The sequence below is a fragment of the Podarcis pityusensis genome, assembly GCF_964106645.2.
Source record: "Podarcis pityusensis genome assembly, chromosome: 2".
In the NCBI taxonomy this organism is placed as follows: Eukaryota; Metazoa; Chordata; class Lepidosauria; order Squamata; family Lacertidae; genus Podarcis; species Podarcis pityusensis.
In genome coordinates, this window is record NC_138029.1 from 71838662 (window position 1) to 71855788 (window position 17127).

A 17127-nucleotide genomic window follows, 5' to 3' on the forward strand; every position below is an offset into this window, starting at 1 on the left:
AGGAGGAGCGAGGAGGCGGGGAGCGCGAGGGATTGTGGGTAGAAGACGGCGAGCTCCCCTTCAGCGCCATTTTGTGGTGTTTGACAGAAGCTGGTGTGGCTACTGCTGTAGCTGTTGCGGTGGCAGAGGCGGCCCTTGGCCCATTTCCCCTCCCCGGTAGGTACTGAAAATCGGGTATCCGATGCGGAGACGGCTATATAGTCAGTAGAGAAGAACTCGGGAAGAGTCCTTAGTCTGATTTGGGAATAACGAATTAGAATTTTATTTTTTTGCCTGTTCATAAGACTTTTAAGCCGTAACTGAAGCCTCCTACAGCTTCAGAGGCGCCAAAGAGAGAAGAGACGCTATAGGGAGCCCGGTTTGGGGGGGGGGGCGGAGGTGGGCGCGGCAGTTTGGAGCGCCAACCGTCCGCTTTCTGAAGCAGGGGAAGGCTTAGGAAATGCTTCTTCGGTGGGAAGGAGCTTCAGTTTTAGGTGTCTTTTTAAATGCCTTTCCGTCCCTTCCCCTGAGTCGCCGCCTCCCCTTCATTGCGTTTGTGGAGAACTCCGCATAATTGCTATTGTGGTCCCTATTGTTGGTCGCCGCAGGTGTGGTTGCGTCCTGCGTTTCTCTCTCTGCTGCGGAATATCGGCCACCATTAAACGCCGCCCTGTCAGCGCCAGTCTCTTGCAATGCCCAGCGGGAGGCACCCGTTGTAGAAAGGATTCTTCTGGTTTAATTTAACCAAGAGCAGCGTGGCCATTCCGCTTCTGACTTCTCTATTCCTTCCCAACATATACGTACCTTAAGAGTCACTTTTTGTGAATATCTAAATATATCTTTTAACAGCTCTGCAGATAACCCTTTTACAGCGATTCCCTGATTATCTTGTTACTGTTTTTCTTTTTTGCTGCAGACATAGCATTAGGAGCGAGGGTACTGAAAGCTATTTTTTTAGTTCAAAGTACGCTGTTGGAGGGGCGTTCATTACTAGGGTGCCTGACCAGGTTTTTGTAGGCTTTACTTTGGAGCCTTGCATTTCTGCACTATGCTTTAAAAATGATCGGTTCGGTGTCTGCATTGATTGTTTTTTTCTTCTTCTCCTAAATAGACAACTCAATTCACTAGAAGCAGGAACTGAAGGCAAGCCATGGGTTCTGACAAACGGTAGGCAAAAGCAAACATTGAAGTATTACATAATGGTGGCTGCAATTTCAGAGATGTAGATTGATGAAATATGAAAAACACTTTTTTCCCTGATGTGTTCCAGATCTGTGGTATATGAATGTATCTCTTTAGCAATCTTCAGGCGTTACTTGCATGATGGGAACATGTGTGGCCAGGTCGGCTGAATGGTCACTTGTTTAGCCCTGCCCCAAGTTGAATAGCCCCTGCTTCTGCCTTTTTGAAGCAGACTGCCTATTTGCTCTACAATATAAAAAACCTAGACAGTCAGGGTTCTAAATTGTGTAGGAAGCTTGCATGCACCTCGTTGGATCACACCAAATATCCATCTTGTTCAGCATCTTGTTTTTACAGTAGCCAGCAAAATGCCTGTGGTAGCTTGCAAGCAGCACTTGGTTTCAGCAGCACTCTGCTCACATATATGATCTTTGGCAACTGGTATTCAGAGGTATATTGCTTCCAGTATCATGAATTAGTTTAAATCTTTTTTAAAGCCTTCCAAGATAGCCCTTATTAGATCTTGTAGGAATGAATTCCATAGTTTTATATGCTGTGGGAAAAACATTTTTTATTGTCCAGAATTTTCCCACATTCAGTTTTACTGAATGATCCCAAGTACTGTGAGAAATGCTTTTCTCTATCCCCCTTCTGCGCATCATTCATAATTTGGTACGCCTTTATCAGGTCCTCCCTTTCCCTTTTTAAATTTAAAAGGCCCCACATGTTGAAACCTTTCCTCACAGGGGGTTGTTTCATCCCCATGATCATATTCAATCTCCTTTTTTCAGCTGTACAACATCCTTTTTAGGAACAGAAGCCATAATTGTACTCCATATTCTGTGTATGGTCAAACCAAAGATTCTTATAACCATATTATGATATTAATAGCTTTATTTTCAGTGACTTCACTAATGATCCTTAATATGAAAATCAGCATTTTCACCGCTGCTGCACAACACACTTTTTCACCAAACTATTCACTATTACCCCAAGGTCCTCTTCCCTGTCAGTTACTACCTGTTCGGATCCTATATAAACACATGTGAAGTTGGGATACTTTTTGCCCCCATGTGCCTCATTTTACACTTGATTATGTTGAATTGCATTTTCCATTTTAATAGCCATTTACCCATTTTGGATGGATCCTTTTGGAGCACCTTGCAATACTTTTTGTTCTTAACACCTTGAATGATTTGCTGGGATCACCAAACTTGGTCGCCTCACTGCTCACCACTAGATCCATTCACAACAAAGAAGTAAAATTTCTAGTTACTCTAAATGACAGTGCCCTTGAACAGTTGGCCATGGAAAGGAACAGAAGGGTGGTGACCCCTCTACTTGATCTTTGGCATCCAGCACCTTTTGTGACTTGTAAATGTTACTGAATTGACTACAAACAGTGACCATAATGCTTTCAAATTGAACATACATGTAAGTGAACAATTGCCAAGATACAGATAGGTAGCCGTGTTGGTCTGCCATAGTCAAAATAAAAAAAATCCTTCCAGTAGCACCTTTAAGATACGTATCTGAAGAAGTGTGCTTGCACACGAAAGCTCATACCAAGAACTAACTTAGTTGGTCTTAAAGGTGCTACTGGAAGGATTTTTTTTAATTGCCAAGATAGTCACACTTGACTTCAAAAGAAGAAACTTCACAATGGTTGGGGGGTTGTTCAAAACTATAATAATAAAAGCTCAGCTAAAATGTATATTGCTGGTGAGAATGGGTACCATCAAGCCTATGTAATTAACGAGCAAAGTCAAATAATTATATGGAGTAAGGTTTCTTTAAATAAGTAGAAGTCCTATCCAAATCAGAACAAAAAGGAACACAAACTTGGCAAAAAGAAATGCAAATGGACAATGAGGGATGTAAAAAAGCACACTGCCAGTAGCCATAGATAGCCCTCTATGAATTTATGCTGATCCTTTTTTAAAGCCATCCCAGTTGGTAATCACTGCCTTCTGTGGAGAAACACTTTCTTTTGTCCCTTAGTGCAGGGGTCAGCAAGGTTTATCTTGCCTGGGCTGGATCAGTCCCGTGGAGATCCCTCCATGGGCCGGATTGTGGGTGCGCGTGAGCGCGCCCCCATGCGATTTTCAGCGCTGTGGAAGCGAGTCACCACACTGTGGTAGTTTAGTGCGTGGGCGGGCAACTCGGTTCGGGGACAGCTCATGGACCGGTCAAACGACCTCCATGGGCCGCTTCATGGGCTTCTGGCCCATGGGCCTTAGGTTGCTGACCCTTGCCCTAGTGCCTAAAAAAATCTAAATCCCTCCTACTGTCATCACTTGTCTTATCCATGCATTGAAATTAATCACCTGTGCCTGTCTAGCACATTGAATATGTAGCATTTCACAGAAAGCTACCTTGAAGTTCTTAGCTTTCAATCTGCAACCAAGCAACCTAGAATACAATCCCTGCTTCAGAGTATATGTCACAAGATGATGGGAGGACCTGTAATCTTTGAGTCTGGTCCTAAATGCACAACCCCTTTCGCCAAATGTCCTTGTGTGTTGATGCTTTCCCTGTATGTGTTCACTTTACACAGGTAAAGTAATAAAAGCTGCTTTGATTGTTTTGATGGAAAGGAAGAGTAAAAATGTGTTTAATAAATAAAAGTGTTTTTTTATAAAGCACTTGAACCACTTTTGTGCATGTATTAACATAGAAAAACAGTTGTGTATTTAACATATTAAAGAAATACACAACACAAAATTAGCTAAGTTAGTTACAAGAACCTGAGCAAGAGAGACTATACAATACTTAGGACCCAACTATTTGTATATTTTACCACACCAGTGTAAACAGTAAATAAGGACATATATCCCTGTAAATTTAAATCATCCCTGAAAAAAAAAGAGTTCATTTTTTTAACAAATAGATTTATTTTTTGTCTTTACAAATGTTAAGTAAGATGCATATTAAGTAATTTTTTAGCATTCTAGCCGTGTCCCAAATACTATAAAAAGCAAATCCCAAAAGGCAGGTAGGGAATTTGTTTTCCAGTGAAATGCTATTGAGATTTTAAAAGCAGTTAATGTAGCAGTCATTTCTATAACTGTGTTGTCTTCTTAAGTAATTTACAGCACAATCCTGTACACATTTTCTTAAGTCCTGTCTCCCCCAAAGCTTATTACCTAGCAATTGGTTTGGGAATTGTAACTCTGAAATCTAAAATCCTGAAGTAACCTTTTATTTGTTAAGTGGAAAACAGCCAAATTCCAACATTTACTTTTTTATATACATGCAAAAAGAGAGTGCAATTTTCATGCTGTCTTCTATAACTATTTAGTCAGTCATCAATTAATTTGATTTTTTTTATAGAGGTAAAAATCACAAGAAAAAATACTTGGATTTTTTCCCTTCAATTTAACATTAGTTAGGATTTCTTAAAATGAATGTCTCCCTATAAAGTCACAAGTGCATAATAATTCTTATTAATCAAAGTTGTACCTGAAATTACCCTGGGCCACCTTTATATATTCCTGGGTAGCTCTTTATGAAAAGGGAGAATCACATGCAAATTACAGACAGTGACCATTTTAGGCACATCCGATATGTTTGTGATTGCACACATGTGCATTGCGTTGAAGCCAGAAGTAACACAAAAAGGGGTGGGGTGTTTGCAGGTTTTTTCAGTGGTGTTTCAAATACAGTATTGGCCTGAATATAAGCCTCACTTTTTCCCCAATTTCCAACCATGAAAAGTTTTAAGTGTGGCTTAAATTTGCGACCTTACAAAAATTGGCTTTTACGATATCTCTGCTGAAACAGACATACGATAAAACAGAACAGGTATGAGTCCCTGCTGAATTTTAAGGGAGTGGCTTATATTCGGGTATTGTCTCTCTCTCTCTCTCTCTCTCTCTCTCTCCCTCCCCCCCCCTCTTGAATTTTAAAGGTGTGGCTTATATTTGGGCCAATACGGCATATGTGATTTCACTTTAAGGTGCAGTTACTTAGAATGTAGCCCCCACATAATTTGGGAGTTACCTGTATAGCCATGTGTGTTCTCTCTCTCTCTCTCTCTCTCTTTCTTTTTAAGCCATTGTACTATTGATGCCTACTTGAGGCTTTATTTGATTTTTTTTTTTTTTTGCATAACCCTGTTGATCCTGTTAAAAGCTTTGCTGATTAATTACATTTTTCAAGCTGTCTGACTTGACCAACTCTTTGTGTAGTGTGAGCAGAACTGAACGGAGCGGAAGATACGGCTCTATCATAGATAGAGATGATCGTGATGAGCGGGACTCCAGAAGTCGTCGACGGGATTCTGACTATAAAAGATCTAGCGAGGAGCGCAGAAGTGACAGATACGATGATTACCGGGATTACGATAGTCGGGATTATGATGGCAGAGATTATGATGGTAGAGATTATGATGGTAGAGATTATGACAGTCCTGAGGTGAGCGTAATGTCTATGTGCATGGAAAGTTTTGAACAACACATGTTTTAACTTTGGTTACTGTTATGCAGAAATGGGAAGCAGGTGGCTCTCCAAATACTCTTGGTTAGCATTTTCCATCATCCTTGACCGTTGTCCATTCTGGCTGGGACTGATGGTGGTTGGAGAACCTCGACTGTTGGAGGGCTGCAGGTTCCTTATCCCTGGCATAATGAGTGTTTTTGTATTGTGCTGTTTCCTGTGTTAATCAATGGTACACTTCTAGCTTTACTTACTATATGGAGCGCATATGGTCACTATTTTTTCTGGATACTGTAGAAAGTAAACATTGTATTTCATGTTTGTCAAGCAAAGAAAGGATTGTTTGAATATGGATTGAATGATTTTCACAAGTCCTGATTGTTTTTTTAATGGATAAAGTGCTATAGAGTCAGCTTGCTAAAACACATGCTTACTTGGCAGAGAGAGCGTGAACGCGAGAGGCGTAATAGTGACAAATCAGAAGATGGATATCATTCTGATGGGGACTATGGAGAGCATGACTATCGAAATGACATTAATGATGAGAAAGAAAGCAAGACCATCATGTTGCGTGGGCTCCCTATCACTGTTACAGACTATGATGTAAGTAATACTTAACTATTGTCTTTAGAATATTTGGATTGCATCAGAATAAATGCTGAAACAGCTTATATAATCTTGAAAAGCACTCAATTTTTAATATTAATAGTTTTTAAAAAAAATTAAACTTGCATACAGATTCGCGAGATCATTGAGTCCTGTGAAGGCCCTCGGCCTGCGGATGTGAGGCTGATGAAGAGAAAGACAGGTGAGAGTGTTAACCTATTTTTTTGGCAGTACCTTCCTCTTCCCCAGGCCTAAAACGTTTTCCCCACACCTGCAAGTACAATCAGAATGAAAGGTTTGCCATGGGTAAGGAATTTGGCCTTTTGAAAGGCTGTAGATAGTGGAAGAAGCCTTCAGATTTTTATATATTAAAGGGTATGGTAAGTAACACCTACCGTTAATTTTTTTTTAAACTTTAGTAGTTCATTGCATGGTTACCTTTAAACATGGATCCCATTCAGGTGTTAAGGCAGCTTGGTTTCCTTGCCATGGCAAAACAAGAAGCAAATTCAGAGTTGACGTCGCATTTATAAAACTGCTTTGTCATGAAGTAATGAAGCAGTTGGAGAGAGATTCACCTGTTTTAAAGGAACTGACTAACACAACTATCCCGTCTATATCTGAATGCTGTCTCTAGGTGTAAGCCGTGGTTTCGCCTTCGTGGAGTTTTATCACTTTCAAGATGCTACCAGCTGGATGGAAGCCAATCAGGTTGCTTCACTCACAAAGTCTAGATTATTCCTGAAAATGGAACAAGTCTGTACAGTTTTTAAAAAGGAATAAATGAAAGGCTGAAGGAGTGGTTTGTTCCAAAACCATGACTTCCTAAAGATTAAAAGCTTTGTATATGTTAAAATTTTCGAAATGTATTTACATAGTGCTAGAGAGCCCCAGTAGATTTGCCAAACTGCCTGTTATAAAATCAGCATATTACTATTCTGATAGTTATAACGTAGCATTTTACCTGACTGATTGGGTCTCTAAACATTATTTCCATAGTAACTTCTCAAGTTTCAAACCATACAGGCTTTTCTGAATGCAGTAATACTGTATGTGTGCTTTATGCTAGCACTAGCTGTGAAAGGGCAGTCTATTAAACTACAGCTGCACTTTTATATTAACGTATATGGCTTTTCAATATTACTTAACAAATGAAAGTGGAACATTGTGGAGTATTACTAATGTAATCAACAAAAATTTGTAATTAAAATAATAGTGAAATAATCTCCCTGCTTATTTCCAGTGCATTGGTATGCTGCTGGATTACTAATACTTCAGTTTTTCATAAGCAAAACTTCTCTCCTACTGAATTGCTGTTAAGCTAGACCTATGCAGCTGGTGGAGATACTAAAAATCTATAAAGAGCAGAATTACAATTATTGTGGCTTAAAAACAAGATTGAAAATGCATCTTTCGCTGAATTTTTCCACTTTTGACATCCAATAACCAGAAGTATAACGACTATTTCTCTGGACTTCATATCATGGGCAACCACCACAGCAATTAAGCTGAAAGAGTACCTAATCCTTGCATGCATTAAAGTGACTTTTATGGTGTTCATAGCATGCATTGGTGGTGCAGATGGGTGCCTGAATTAACATTAACTGAATTTACTAGTAAACTCTGCACAATTTTTAACATATACAAAGCTATATCAGTATTCATCTTACTGAATAAATTTCAAATTCACTCCAAAAAATAACCACACATCCTCTAGCATTAGGGAAAAGTAGTCAAGTCTCCCCAGTGGCCCTGTTGCTAACTGTCAGACAAACATGATTTAGTGTAAATATGCCAGCAACGTGTGTGTGCATAACCCAGTTTGTTCTGGGTCCTTCAACCTTCCCCTTATTTGCCTACTCTAGCAATAAAAGGATGAAATCTGCACCCTAGAGCTACCAGATACTTTAAGTTTCTTCATGCCATTTATATTTAGAACTTTACTTTCTGACGTAATATTTTAGCTAAAAATTAGGTTTAACATACACATCTTGACATACTTAAAGGTGCATCTCTCTGAATGAATAGCTGTTAATGGCTTACAGAAATCAGGGGAGGGATAGGGGAACTATGTATATGTAGGAATCAATAAAGTTTAAGTTGAGAAACTTGGCTTCTTCGTATACATTTAAGCAGCTAATCGTTTATAACATCATTCTAACTTTGAAGGGGCACTGAGAGCAAAATGAACTGGTACCCTATTGTGAAATTTCAGTAGCATTGTAGTTATTTGAAGAAAGCTACTGTCTGAAGAACACAAATTTCTTACACAAGCTTTTATGTGAACTGATGAAGTAGTCAAAAAAGATTCATACTGAACGTGTGTTCAGTTCATGACCTTTTGTTCAGCCTCCAGGAAGCTAACCAGGGTCCTCTTGGGAGAAATTACTGTACTTTCAAGGGGCACTTCATGAAGAAAGCAACTGAAAACAGTCCATTTGTTTTGAAGTTTTAAAATTCTAGGGTGTTTGGAGTTGGGAAAGAAGTGAAGCAATCACTTGACAATATTTTTAAAAGCGTGTTGCTATGCCAGTAGGACTCGGTCTCCTTTGAGACATTTCCTGGTTCCATGTCAGCGCTTAGTTTTGGCAGCTTGATCAACACTCCCTGATTCCGTTTACTTTTACTGCACATCCCATTTTCTTACTGCCCGTGTCCTGCAGGATTGAATGGGCAGAGTGTAGGAGGCGGTGGTTGGTTCTCTACGTCCTCCCCCTATGTTGTCCATTTAATTCATGAGCACTGAATCCTCCGAAGTGTGCTCTGCCATGGGAAAATGGACATCTGTGCCGTGATACAGGAATAACTAAATGTGCTTTTTTTGCAGAAAAAACTGTTGATTCAAGGGAAACAAATTGCAATGCACTACAGTAACCCCAGGCCTAAATTTGAAGACTGGCTTTGCAACAAGGTAAAGCAATGTTTCACATCTTTCCTAGTTGCTCTTTAACTTCATTAATCATTATTGACTACACCCATGGAAGTGACTTAAATTTTAGTAACATTTAAAATTCAGAGCTATTACAGCAAAATCTAAATAAATTATAAGGCTTGCCACAAACAAGTACAAACAGTTCAGCAAGAATATACATACCCAGGGAATGATCTGAAGGTGTGTGAGGCCATTCCTTGCTGAAGCTAAGCAGGTCTGTGTCTAGTATTCAGTGCCTGGTTTGGTGACTTTTCTGGGAACCACTAGTATACTTCCCTGGGTTCCACATTGGAAGAAAAGCGGGAGATAAATATGAGAAAATAGAAAGGTTAACAAACTTTAAAGGCAAAAGCCACTGATTATTGGCTTCATGTAGAGATGGTATGGTGTTCTAAAACGATGAGAAATTCTGTGTGTTTTCCCTTCTCTGCTCTTAATGCACGTTCCAGGGCTATAGACCCATGCAGCTGATGGAACTGTGAGCTCTAGCTCTTCTCAACACTGAACAATGTTTACTCCAAATTCAGTGATTCTGTAATATTTCAATAGAAAGATGGGCATTGCCAAGAAAATGCTATAGATGATAGGCTAGTTTATTTTATAGAGGCTACTTGCAGAATTGCTATTTGTGTGAACGGATAAAGTTTGTTGAGACTGGTATCTGAAGGCTGCAGATTATGATTATATGTGGTAACAGTTTCACGTTAAATTAATTGGTATAGATGTGGTATGCTACAGCAAGCTTCATCAGCTGAATGATCTAAAAATGTAATGGATTTGTTTGTTTGTTAGTGCTGCCTTTACAACTTCAGGAGGCGTCTAAAATGCTTCCGTTGTGGAGCAGATAAATTTGGTAAGTTCTATTTGAGTAACTTAAACTAAAGATATTTTTATTTCACAATTATAAATTATGCATGTTATTCTTACTCTGACATAGTAGAGGCGTCTTGATGTAACAACCTAAGTTACTGCATGATTAAAATTATTTTTTCTGATTTGCAATAAAGATTCAGAACAGGAGGTACCACCTGGAGGACCAGAGGCTGTTCAGTCTGTAGACTACTACTGTGATAGTGAGTAAAGTCTCAAGTCTTCTGTTATACTGTGGGATTGGTCGGCCAAAGTGTGTGTTGCAAGACAAAGTCCATTTCCTGCCAAGATCCCCATAGATTTGATTCAGTATTTTCATTTTCATTTCAGAAGAGTAGACCATAGGGCAGAAATCCAAGGTGCTGAAGCACAGTAACCCAGAGATTTATAAGAAGTATTGATATCGTTTTAGCTGTGGACACTTGAAACCCAAATTTAGCCCTCACAGCTGTTGCAGGGCTTTCTTTACCCCATTCCTTTCCCCGCCTTCCTCAGTCTTCAAGCATGTTTTACTCTGTTGATGTTTTTTAAACTGATCTTTCTCTACCACCACTCTAAGAGCACATACTCCTCTGCTTCCCCTCCTTAGTACATTACTCTTCTTTTTCTTTTTCATCAGTGGCTCAAGTTTCAAAATGTTCTCAGATTTCAAAAAGCTTTGCTGCAGATTTTGTAAGCTATTCTTGATAAATAAATTTTCTAATTATGAAATGTTGAGCATAATAAAACATTTTGGCACTTTGAGAATTGGTTTTCTCTATGTTTTCCCTTCACTCACTGCCTCTCCCTCCCCTTTTTGGGTCCCTTTCTGTAGACAAGAACCCCCCCCCTCATTGTTTCCTCCCCTGCAATCATGTCATTTCCTATAAGACTTGATTCTCTTTATTCGGTTCTTCCTGCTCTCCAGTCTTAGTGCATATAGGAAAGGCCTACTCTAGCTTTATATTTATACTAAGAAGTTCTAACATACAGGCAACAACCGATTTATGTGATTCCAAGGGACACACGCCCACCCCAGAAATCGCTAGAAAAGAGGGGGTGGGGCAAGCTTATACACACTCCACCATTGTGTACAATAACCCAGAACACAACTCCCACATAAATCAGGGGTTGCTTGTACTCATATTTAAAACTACATCTTACTAATGTATTCCTGTGATAGTGAGTGTAACATATAAATGACTAGGTTATATCCATATACCTTAGGTGTTATTACAAAATATTAATACAATATTTTTTAATTTATGAATTTGGTGTGTTCTTACACTTAAAGGGTAATATATGGATCATCTTGTAATAACTTGTTATTTGTTCTCCTAGCTCTTATTCTCAGAAACATAGCCCCTCATACAGTAGTGGAATCGATCATGACAGCGCTATCACCATATGCTTCACTGGCAGTAAATAACATTCGACTTATTAAAGACAAACAGACCCAACAGAATAGAGGCTTTGCTTTTGTACAATTGTCTTCAGCAATGGTGAGAACATACTTTATTTCACTTTGATACTGAATTTCGTATATGGTCACTGGAAAAAAGTAAAAGTATTCCAGTTCAGTGAGATGTGCAGCATCTTGAGCAACTGCACCTTTTCTAGCTTTGTAGAGGTAGTGGAATTAAAGCAACTTTTGGAGGATCATCTTATTGAAGTACCACATTTATGGCTTACATGGTACTAGATGAGTGGGCAAGACACTTCTTAAATGTGGTGAGAAGGGTACAGCGTTTGGTCATTTTATCAGTCAGAGGCATTGTATCAGGCCATTAATACTCATAATAGAACAAAATCTTGTGTAAAGGTATGCAGCCCACTTGATGTGCCTGCCTAGCTCAGTGCCCTTCTGAGCAATAATTTTGTGTTTTAATTTGAGCTTTGTCCAATACCTGTAATTTCTTTCTAGGATGCTTCTCAGCTGTTGCAAATTTTGCAGAGTCTTCAGCCACCTCTTAAAATAGATGGCAAAACAATTGGTGTGGATTTTGCCAAGAGTGCCAGGAAGTGAGTTTCATTAACTGCTGCTCTTTCATATTTAAAATGTATGTCAAATTTTCTCCAAATGGTAAATAATTGGAAATTGGTATTGCTGCTATATTTGCAAATGTCAGTGATAAAACGGAAATGAAAAGGTGTTTTGAAGCTTTTTATGATAGCAGGTTGTCTGTGAAATGTTCTTAGATGTTTTTCTTGTTTTTAGGGATTTGCTTCTCCCAGATGGTAACCGTGTCAGTGCTTTCTCTGTTGCTAGTACAGCCATTGCTGCAGCCCAGTGGTCATCAACCCAGGTAGGGGATCTGAGTCTAAAATGGATTGTTGTAAATGACCTTGCCTTATTCCATCAATTTAAGAGCCATCTAAACAGCCTTTGTGTTTGGTTTGGTTTGGTTTATTTACTTTACCATATCCTTTAATTTATAGCCTCAAAGTGGAGAAGGTGGAGCAGTTGAATTCAACTACCTCCAGCTGGGACAGGATGGCTATACCCAGTACACTCAGGTACGTATGACTAATATTATCTTAGGTTCACAAGTGAACAGAAATAAGTTGACAGAAAGTTTCCTCTCTTTTCCCACCCACTCCAAAAAGCCCATCCAAGGCTGTGAAATGGGGGGCAATGAGCTTCTGGGAGGGTAATGAATCATCCCAAAATCGGATTGGGCTCTTCCCCAGTTTTTTTGCAATTAAGCTGAACCTTAGACAGCATCATCTATAAGATTCCCCAACCCTCCAGGAGGCAGAAAACATCATCATTATTATGCATTTCTTTTCTATACCACTTTATATTTTAAACGAGGGGGAATCTCAAAAGCTGTTTACAACACATTAAAACATCAAATAAAACAATCCAGAATCAAACATTACTGAAGAAAGTCAAAGTATACATTCAAAACAACATAACAGGAAACTGAAGATTTCAAAATAAAACATTACAAAGGCAGTAAACCACAGAATGCAAATTTAATGCAACAAAAATATCTTAAACGTTTTGTAAGAAAACATTGCTAAAGGAAGTCAAATGTAAAATGCACATTTAAAATAGCATAATTAACAAGAGAATATCTTAAGCATAGAACGCATTATGCCAAGGGTGGTTCATGGTGGGTGGTAGCTGTAGCAGCTCAGGCCTGATGACCTGGGTCTGCACTAAAGAGAGAACCAAAATGGTCTCCGACCTCTTCAGCAGCCTCAGCTTTTTGTAGCTGGAGTCAGTCAAGGCCCGCCCTCCCAAAGCTGGGTGGAAAAAATTCCACAGGGCAGGGACTTCCAGGACTTTTCTTCTATAAATTTATTTCTGTTAAGAGCCAAGCCTGTGTATTTATATTATGTACCACACAAGTAATTTTGTCTTAATTCTTTGCATAGTGTTCACAGGATTATCAGCAGTTTTACCAGAATCAAGCAGGAACATTGGACACAGATACAGCTACAATATCAGGTAACAGTTTCCTCTTCCTATTACTGTGGTAAAATTCTACTTACCCATGTTCCTGTGCAAGTGCTGGTCTCTGCATTCAGTAGAGTGGCATACAAGGGTAAACAATGAGTTTGTGTATTTGAACAGTCTAGAAAATCTAAATGCTCTAGTTCAGGCATGGCCAAACTTGGCCCTCCAACTGTTTTGGGACTACAATTCCCATCATCCCTGACCACTGGTCCTGTTACCTAGGAATGATGGGAGTTGTAGTCCCAAAACAGCTGGAGGGCCAAGTTTGGCCATGCCTGCTCTAGTTGAGTAACAAAGTGCTATTGTAGTTTTTCAGATTGCTTTGCTGAACTTTTAATAACTATTGCCAGGTACTCCAGTCACAAGTGCTACTACAGCAGCTGTTGTTTCCCAGAGTCCTCAGTTATATAATCAACAGAACAGCTCTCCCGATTCTCCGGTAAATATAATCTGTATTCTGTTGGAGTGAGATTTTATCTTATAATAATTTGGAAGGTACATTTGGCTGAAAGATACTGGTGTGGCTTAGTAAAGCTTGCATGTATAAACTCCATTTTGGAAGTATTGACCTGTGTGTAGTATACTGAATAGGTTCATTTAAGGCAGCCTTCAAGATCTAGTGAACTCCAGATGTTTTGAACCTCAGCTTCAGTTAACTGCTTTTGGCCATGCTGATTTGGCTGGTGGGAATTGTAGTTAAAAAACCATCTGGAGGGCACCAGGTTGAGGGGGACTGAGTGTAAGTTTTTTTATGTTAAGTTATTGAACAGTTGCAGCTTTTAAAGATCCTATTTTTAAATTGTCCCCCCCCCCATAGACTCAAGTAGCACAGCCAGGCACTAGTGCGCAGGTGCCATCAGCATCTTCAACTGGCGTGGTCCCTGGCACCAAGTATGGTAAGCAAACTTCCCTTCCAATGATCAATGGAAATAGACAGCAGTTTACACTCATACGTATTGATAGTGCTCATTTTTAGGACAAAGGTAACCATGTGGGTAGGATGAACTTGTTTTTAATCCGCTGTAGTGTTTTCCTAAAGTGAGAATATCCAAGACCTTGGGGGGTTGGGAGGCAAAATGAAAGGGCAAAGGCACTGCTGGAAGGAAATGAGTGATACAGAAAACAGGTAAAAGGGAGTTGAGAACGATTATCAGAATTGCTATGAGCAGAATTCCAGATGATGCCTGTGGGTGTCTCAGACCTAGGGTTGATTGAGACTAGCTAGTTCATTATGAGCAAGTTGGTCAGACAACTGCTGCTTTATCATATTTACTGTTGCGATTTGTGGTTTTCTTGACATCTACTAAGTAATGGTGATTTAACACACGCAGATAATAATAGCTCACATTTCTAAATTTTCAGCTGTTCCAGATACTTCTACATACCAATATGATGAATCATCAGGTTTCTATTATGATCCTGTAACGGGGCTCTATTATGATCCAAACTCCCAGGTAAACAATGCTCCCAGCTCTTTTTAACTAAAAATTACATGGGGTCATAACCTGTGCCAAATCGTGCATACCTTTTGGAAACAGAGTGTCATTCAGTACTGGGTTAGCAACTTGGGGAGTAATCTGTTTCCCAGGCCTTGAACAGTTACTGTCAGTGGAGAGTACTTGGTAGAAGGACCAATTGTCCAGCTTGGTATTACCGTATTTTTCGCTCTATAACACGCACCAGACCATAACACGCATGTAGTTTTTAGAGGAGGAAAACAAGAAAAAAAATATTCTAAACGAAATAGTGGATATATGATTTTTGTGGTTCATGCTGTGGCCACAGATGTGATCTGACAGTGAGTTTGGAGTAGCCCAATGCAAAAATCCTGAGGATCCATGTGGATCCATGCTTTGTAACCATGGAGGAGGGAAGGAAGGGGAACTATGAATCCTCTGCTCACGACTGCAGCAGATCCCCCCCGCCACCCGCAGGCATTCGCTCCATAACACGCACAGACATTTCCCCTTACTTTCTAGGAGGAAAAAAGTGAGTGTTATGGTGCAAAAAATACGGTAATTTGCAGTAGTGACATGTGCATTCATGCATGTGCTGTTCACAGGCTGCCATGTACCATTTGATTGGTATGTCTTTCAAATCTTTGGCATTATTTGACACAATCTGAAGAAGTGTGCATGCTCACGAAAGCTCATACCAATAACAAACTTAGTTGCTCTGTAAGGTGCTACTGGAAGGAATTTTTTTATTTTATCTGAAACAATGTTTGCACAGACAATATTTCAGAAAATCAGAGGCTGCATAGGGGGTTTTCTCTGTTGATTAATAATGTGAACCCATAACAATCCAGATTTAACTCATACTTCTTCTTGGTTTTGGTATCTGTCTCTACACCAGTTGCATATGAGGAAATTTTATTTTTTTGAAAGATAACTTGATCTATAGGATATAAATATGAATAGATATGGATTTTTTCCCCCTCAGTACTACTACAATGCGATAACACAGCAGTATCTTTACTGGGATGGTGAGAAAGAGACCTACATGCCTGCAGCAGAGGGTACATCTTACCATCAAAATAATGCATCTTCCACAAAAGAAGGGAAAGAGAAGAAAGAGAAGCCCAAGAGTAAAACAGCTCAGCAGGTGATGATCAGAATGACAGCTTTAATTGATAAGATCAAAGTTTGCATGTTTGAACACAAAACACTCTTTTTACTTCAATCACATAATGAAAATTGCATGTCTTATTAACAGCATTAAGTGAAAAACTGGATAGCTTAAAAGGATTTGGCACCATAAGGCAGGTGTTACATGTTTACAATATCAGTGGGTCCCAATATGCTCAAGGATGACACCTCTCGTGAACCTAGGCAATTTAGTAATATAACCTTTAAATGCGAACTAAACACTTAAGTTGGTTATGTAAAGATTTCCAAATACATGTGTTTGCACACTGGTTTGATAACTCATTTGACAAAATTGAGTTGCATGTGAATAACCTGAAATCTATAGGTGCAGAAAATATGATATTGTATGCAGATACTAAATTTAATTTGTTTTCTTGGTATAGACTTAATTTATGTCAATGTTTTACTATTTAGATTGCTAAAGACATGGAACGTTGGGCTAAGAGTCTAAACAAACAGAAGGAGAACTTCAAGAATAGCTTTCAGCCTCTGAATGCAAGGGAGGAAGAAAGACGAGAATCTGCAGCAGCTGATGCTGGCTTTGCTCTGTTTGAGAAAAAGGTAAAGGTTGGTAGGATTTAATATCTAAAAAGGATATTGTATACAGTTTTGGGGCTTAACAGTTCTTTCTTTCTTCAGGGTACCTTGTCTGAGAGACAGCAGATAATAACAGAAGTTATAAAGAATGGTGGTGAAGATGATAACCCACTGAAAGTGAGTGAATAGAAACTTGCACTGACATTAGTGTTGTTTAAGGTTTTTGTTAACATGCCTAATTCATAAATAAGTTTTGGCGAGTGCTTTCTTTGAGCTGTGAAACACGTGTTCTTTTTGTGATGGAGCAAGAATCAGAATTGATTTATTTTTTTTGCAAGCTTATATTTAGTGGTCAGTCTTATTTCAGCTAAACATGTTAATTAATTAGGCTTCCGTGTCCTTTATGCAATAATTTAGAAGTTTGCAGACAGAGATACTGAAAACAGGAAGGAGTATTTTGGGACCCTTTTAATCTCTGGAGTTGCAAAAGA

At 39.1% G+C, this 17127-nt stretch overlaps 1 protein-coding gene across 1 annotated transcript in view; it reads left to right on the forward strand.

Moving 5' to 3' along the window:
* Nucleotides 1-17127, forward strand: part of RBM5 (RNA binding motif protein 5) — a 20560-nt gene continuing 3433 nt past the window's right edge. The window contains exons 1-20 of the mRNA XM_080996411.1: nt 1-156; nt 1091-1146; nt 5352-5577; nt 6040-6201; nt 6337-6406; nt 6842-6915; nt 9032-9115; nt 9929-9989; nt 10144-10209; nt 11327-11487; nt 11910-12007; nt 12204-12291; nt 12425-12502; nt 13370-13442; nt 13802-13890; nt 14269-14347; nt 14814-14905; nt 15894-16055; nt 16514-16660; nt 16739-16813. Coding sequence (XP_080852537.1) covers nt 1130-1146; nt 5352-5577; nt 6040-6201; nt 6337-6406; nt 6842-6915; nt 9032-9115; nt 9929-9989; nt 10144-10209; nt 11327-11487; nt 11910-12007; nt 12204-12291; nt 12425-12502; nt 13370-13442; nt 13802-13890; nt 14269-14347; nt 14814-14905; nt 15894-16055; nt 16514-16660; nt 16739-16813 — 1902 coding nt within the window. The 5' untranslated portion in view covers nt 1-156; nt 1091-1129. The remainder of the gene's footprint in view (nt 157-1090; nt 1147-5351; nt 5578-6039; nt 6202-6336; nt 6407-6841; nt 6916-9031; nt 9116-9928; nt 9990-10143; nt 10210-11326; nt 11488-11909; nt 12008-12203; nt 12292-12424; nt 12503-13369; nt 13443-13801; nt 13891-14268; nt 14348-14813; nt 14906-15893; nt 16056-16513; nt 16661-16738; nt 16814-17127) is intronic.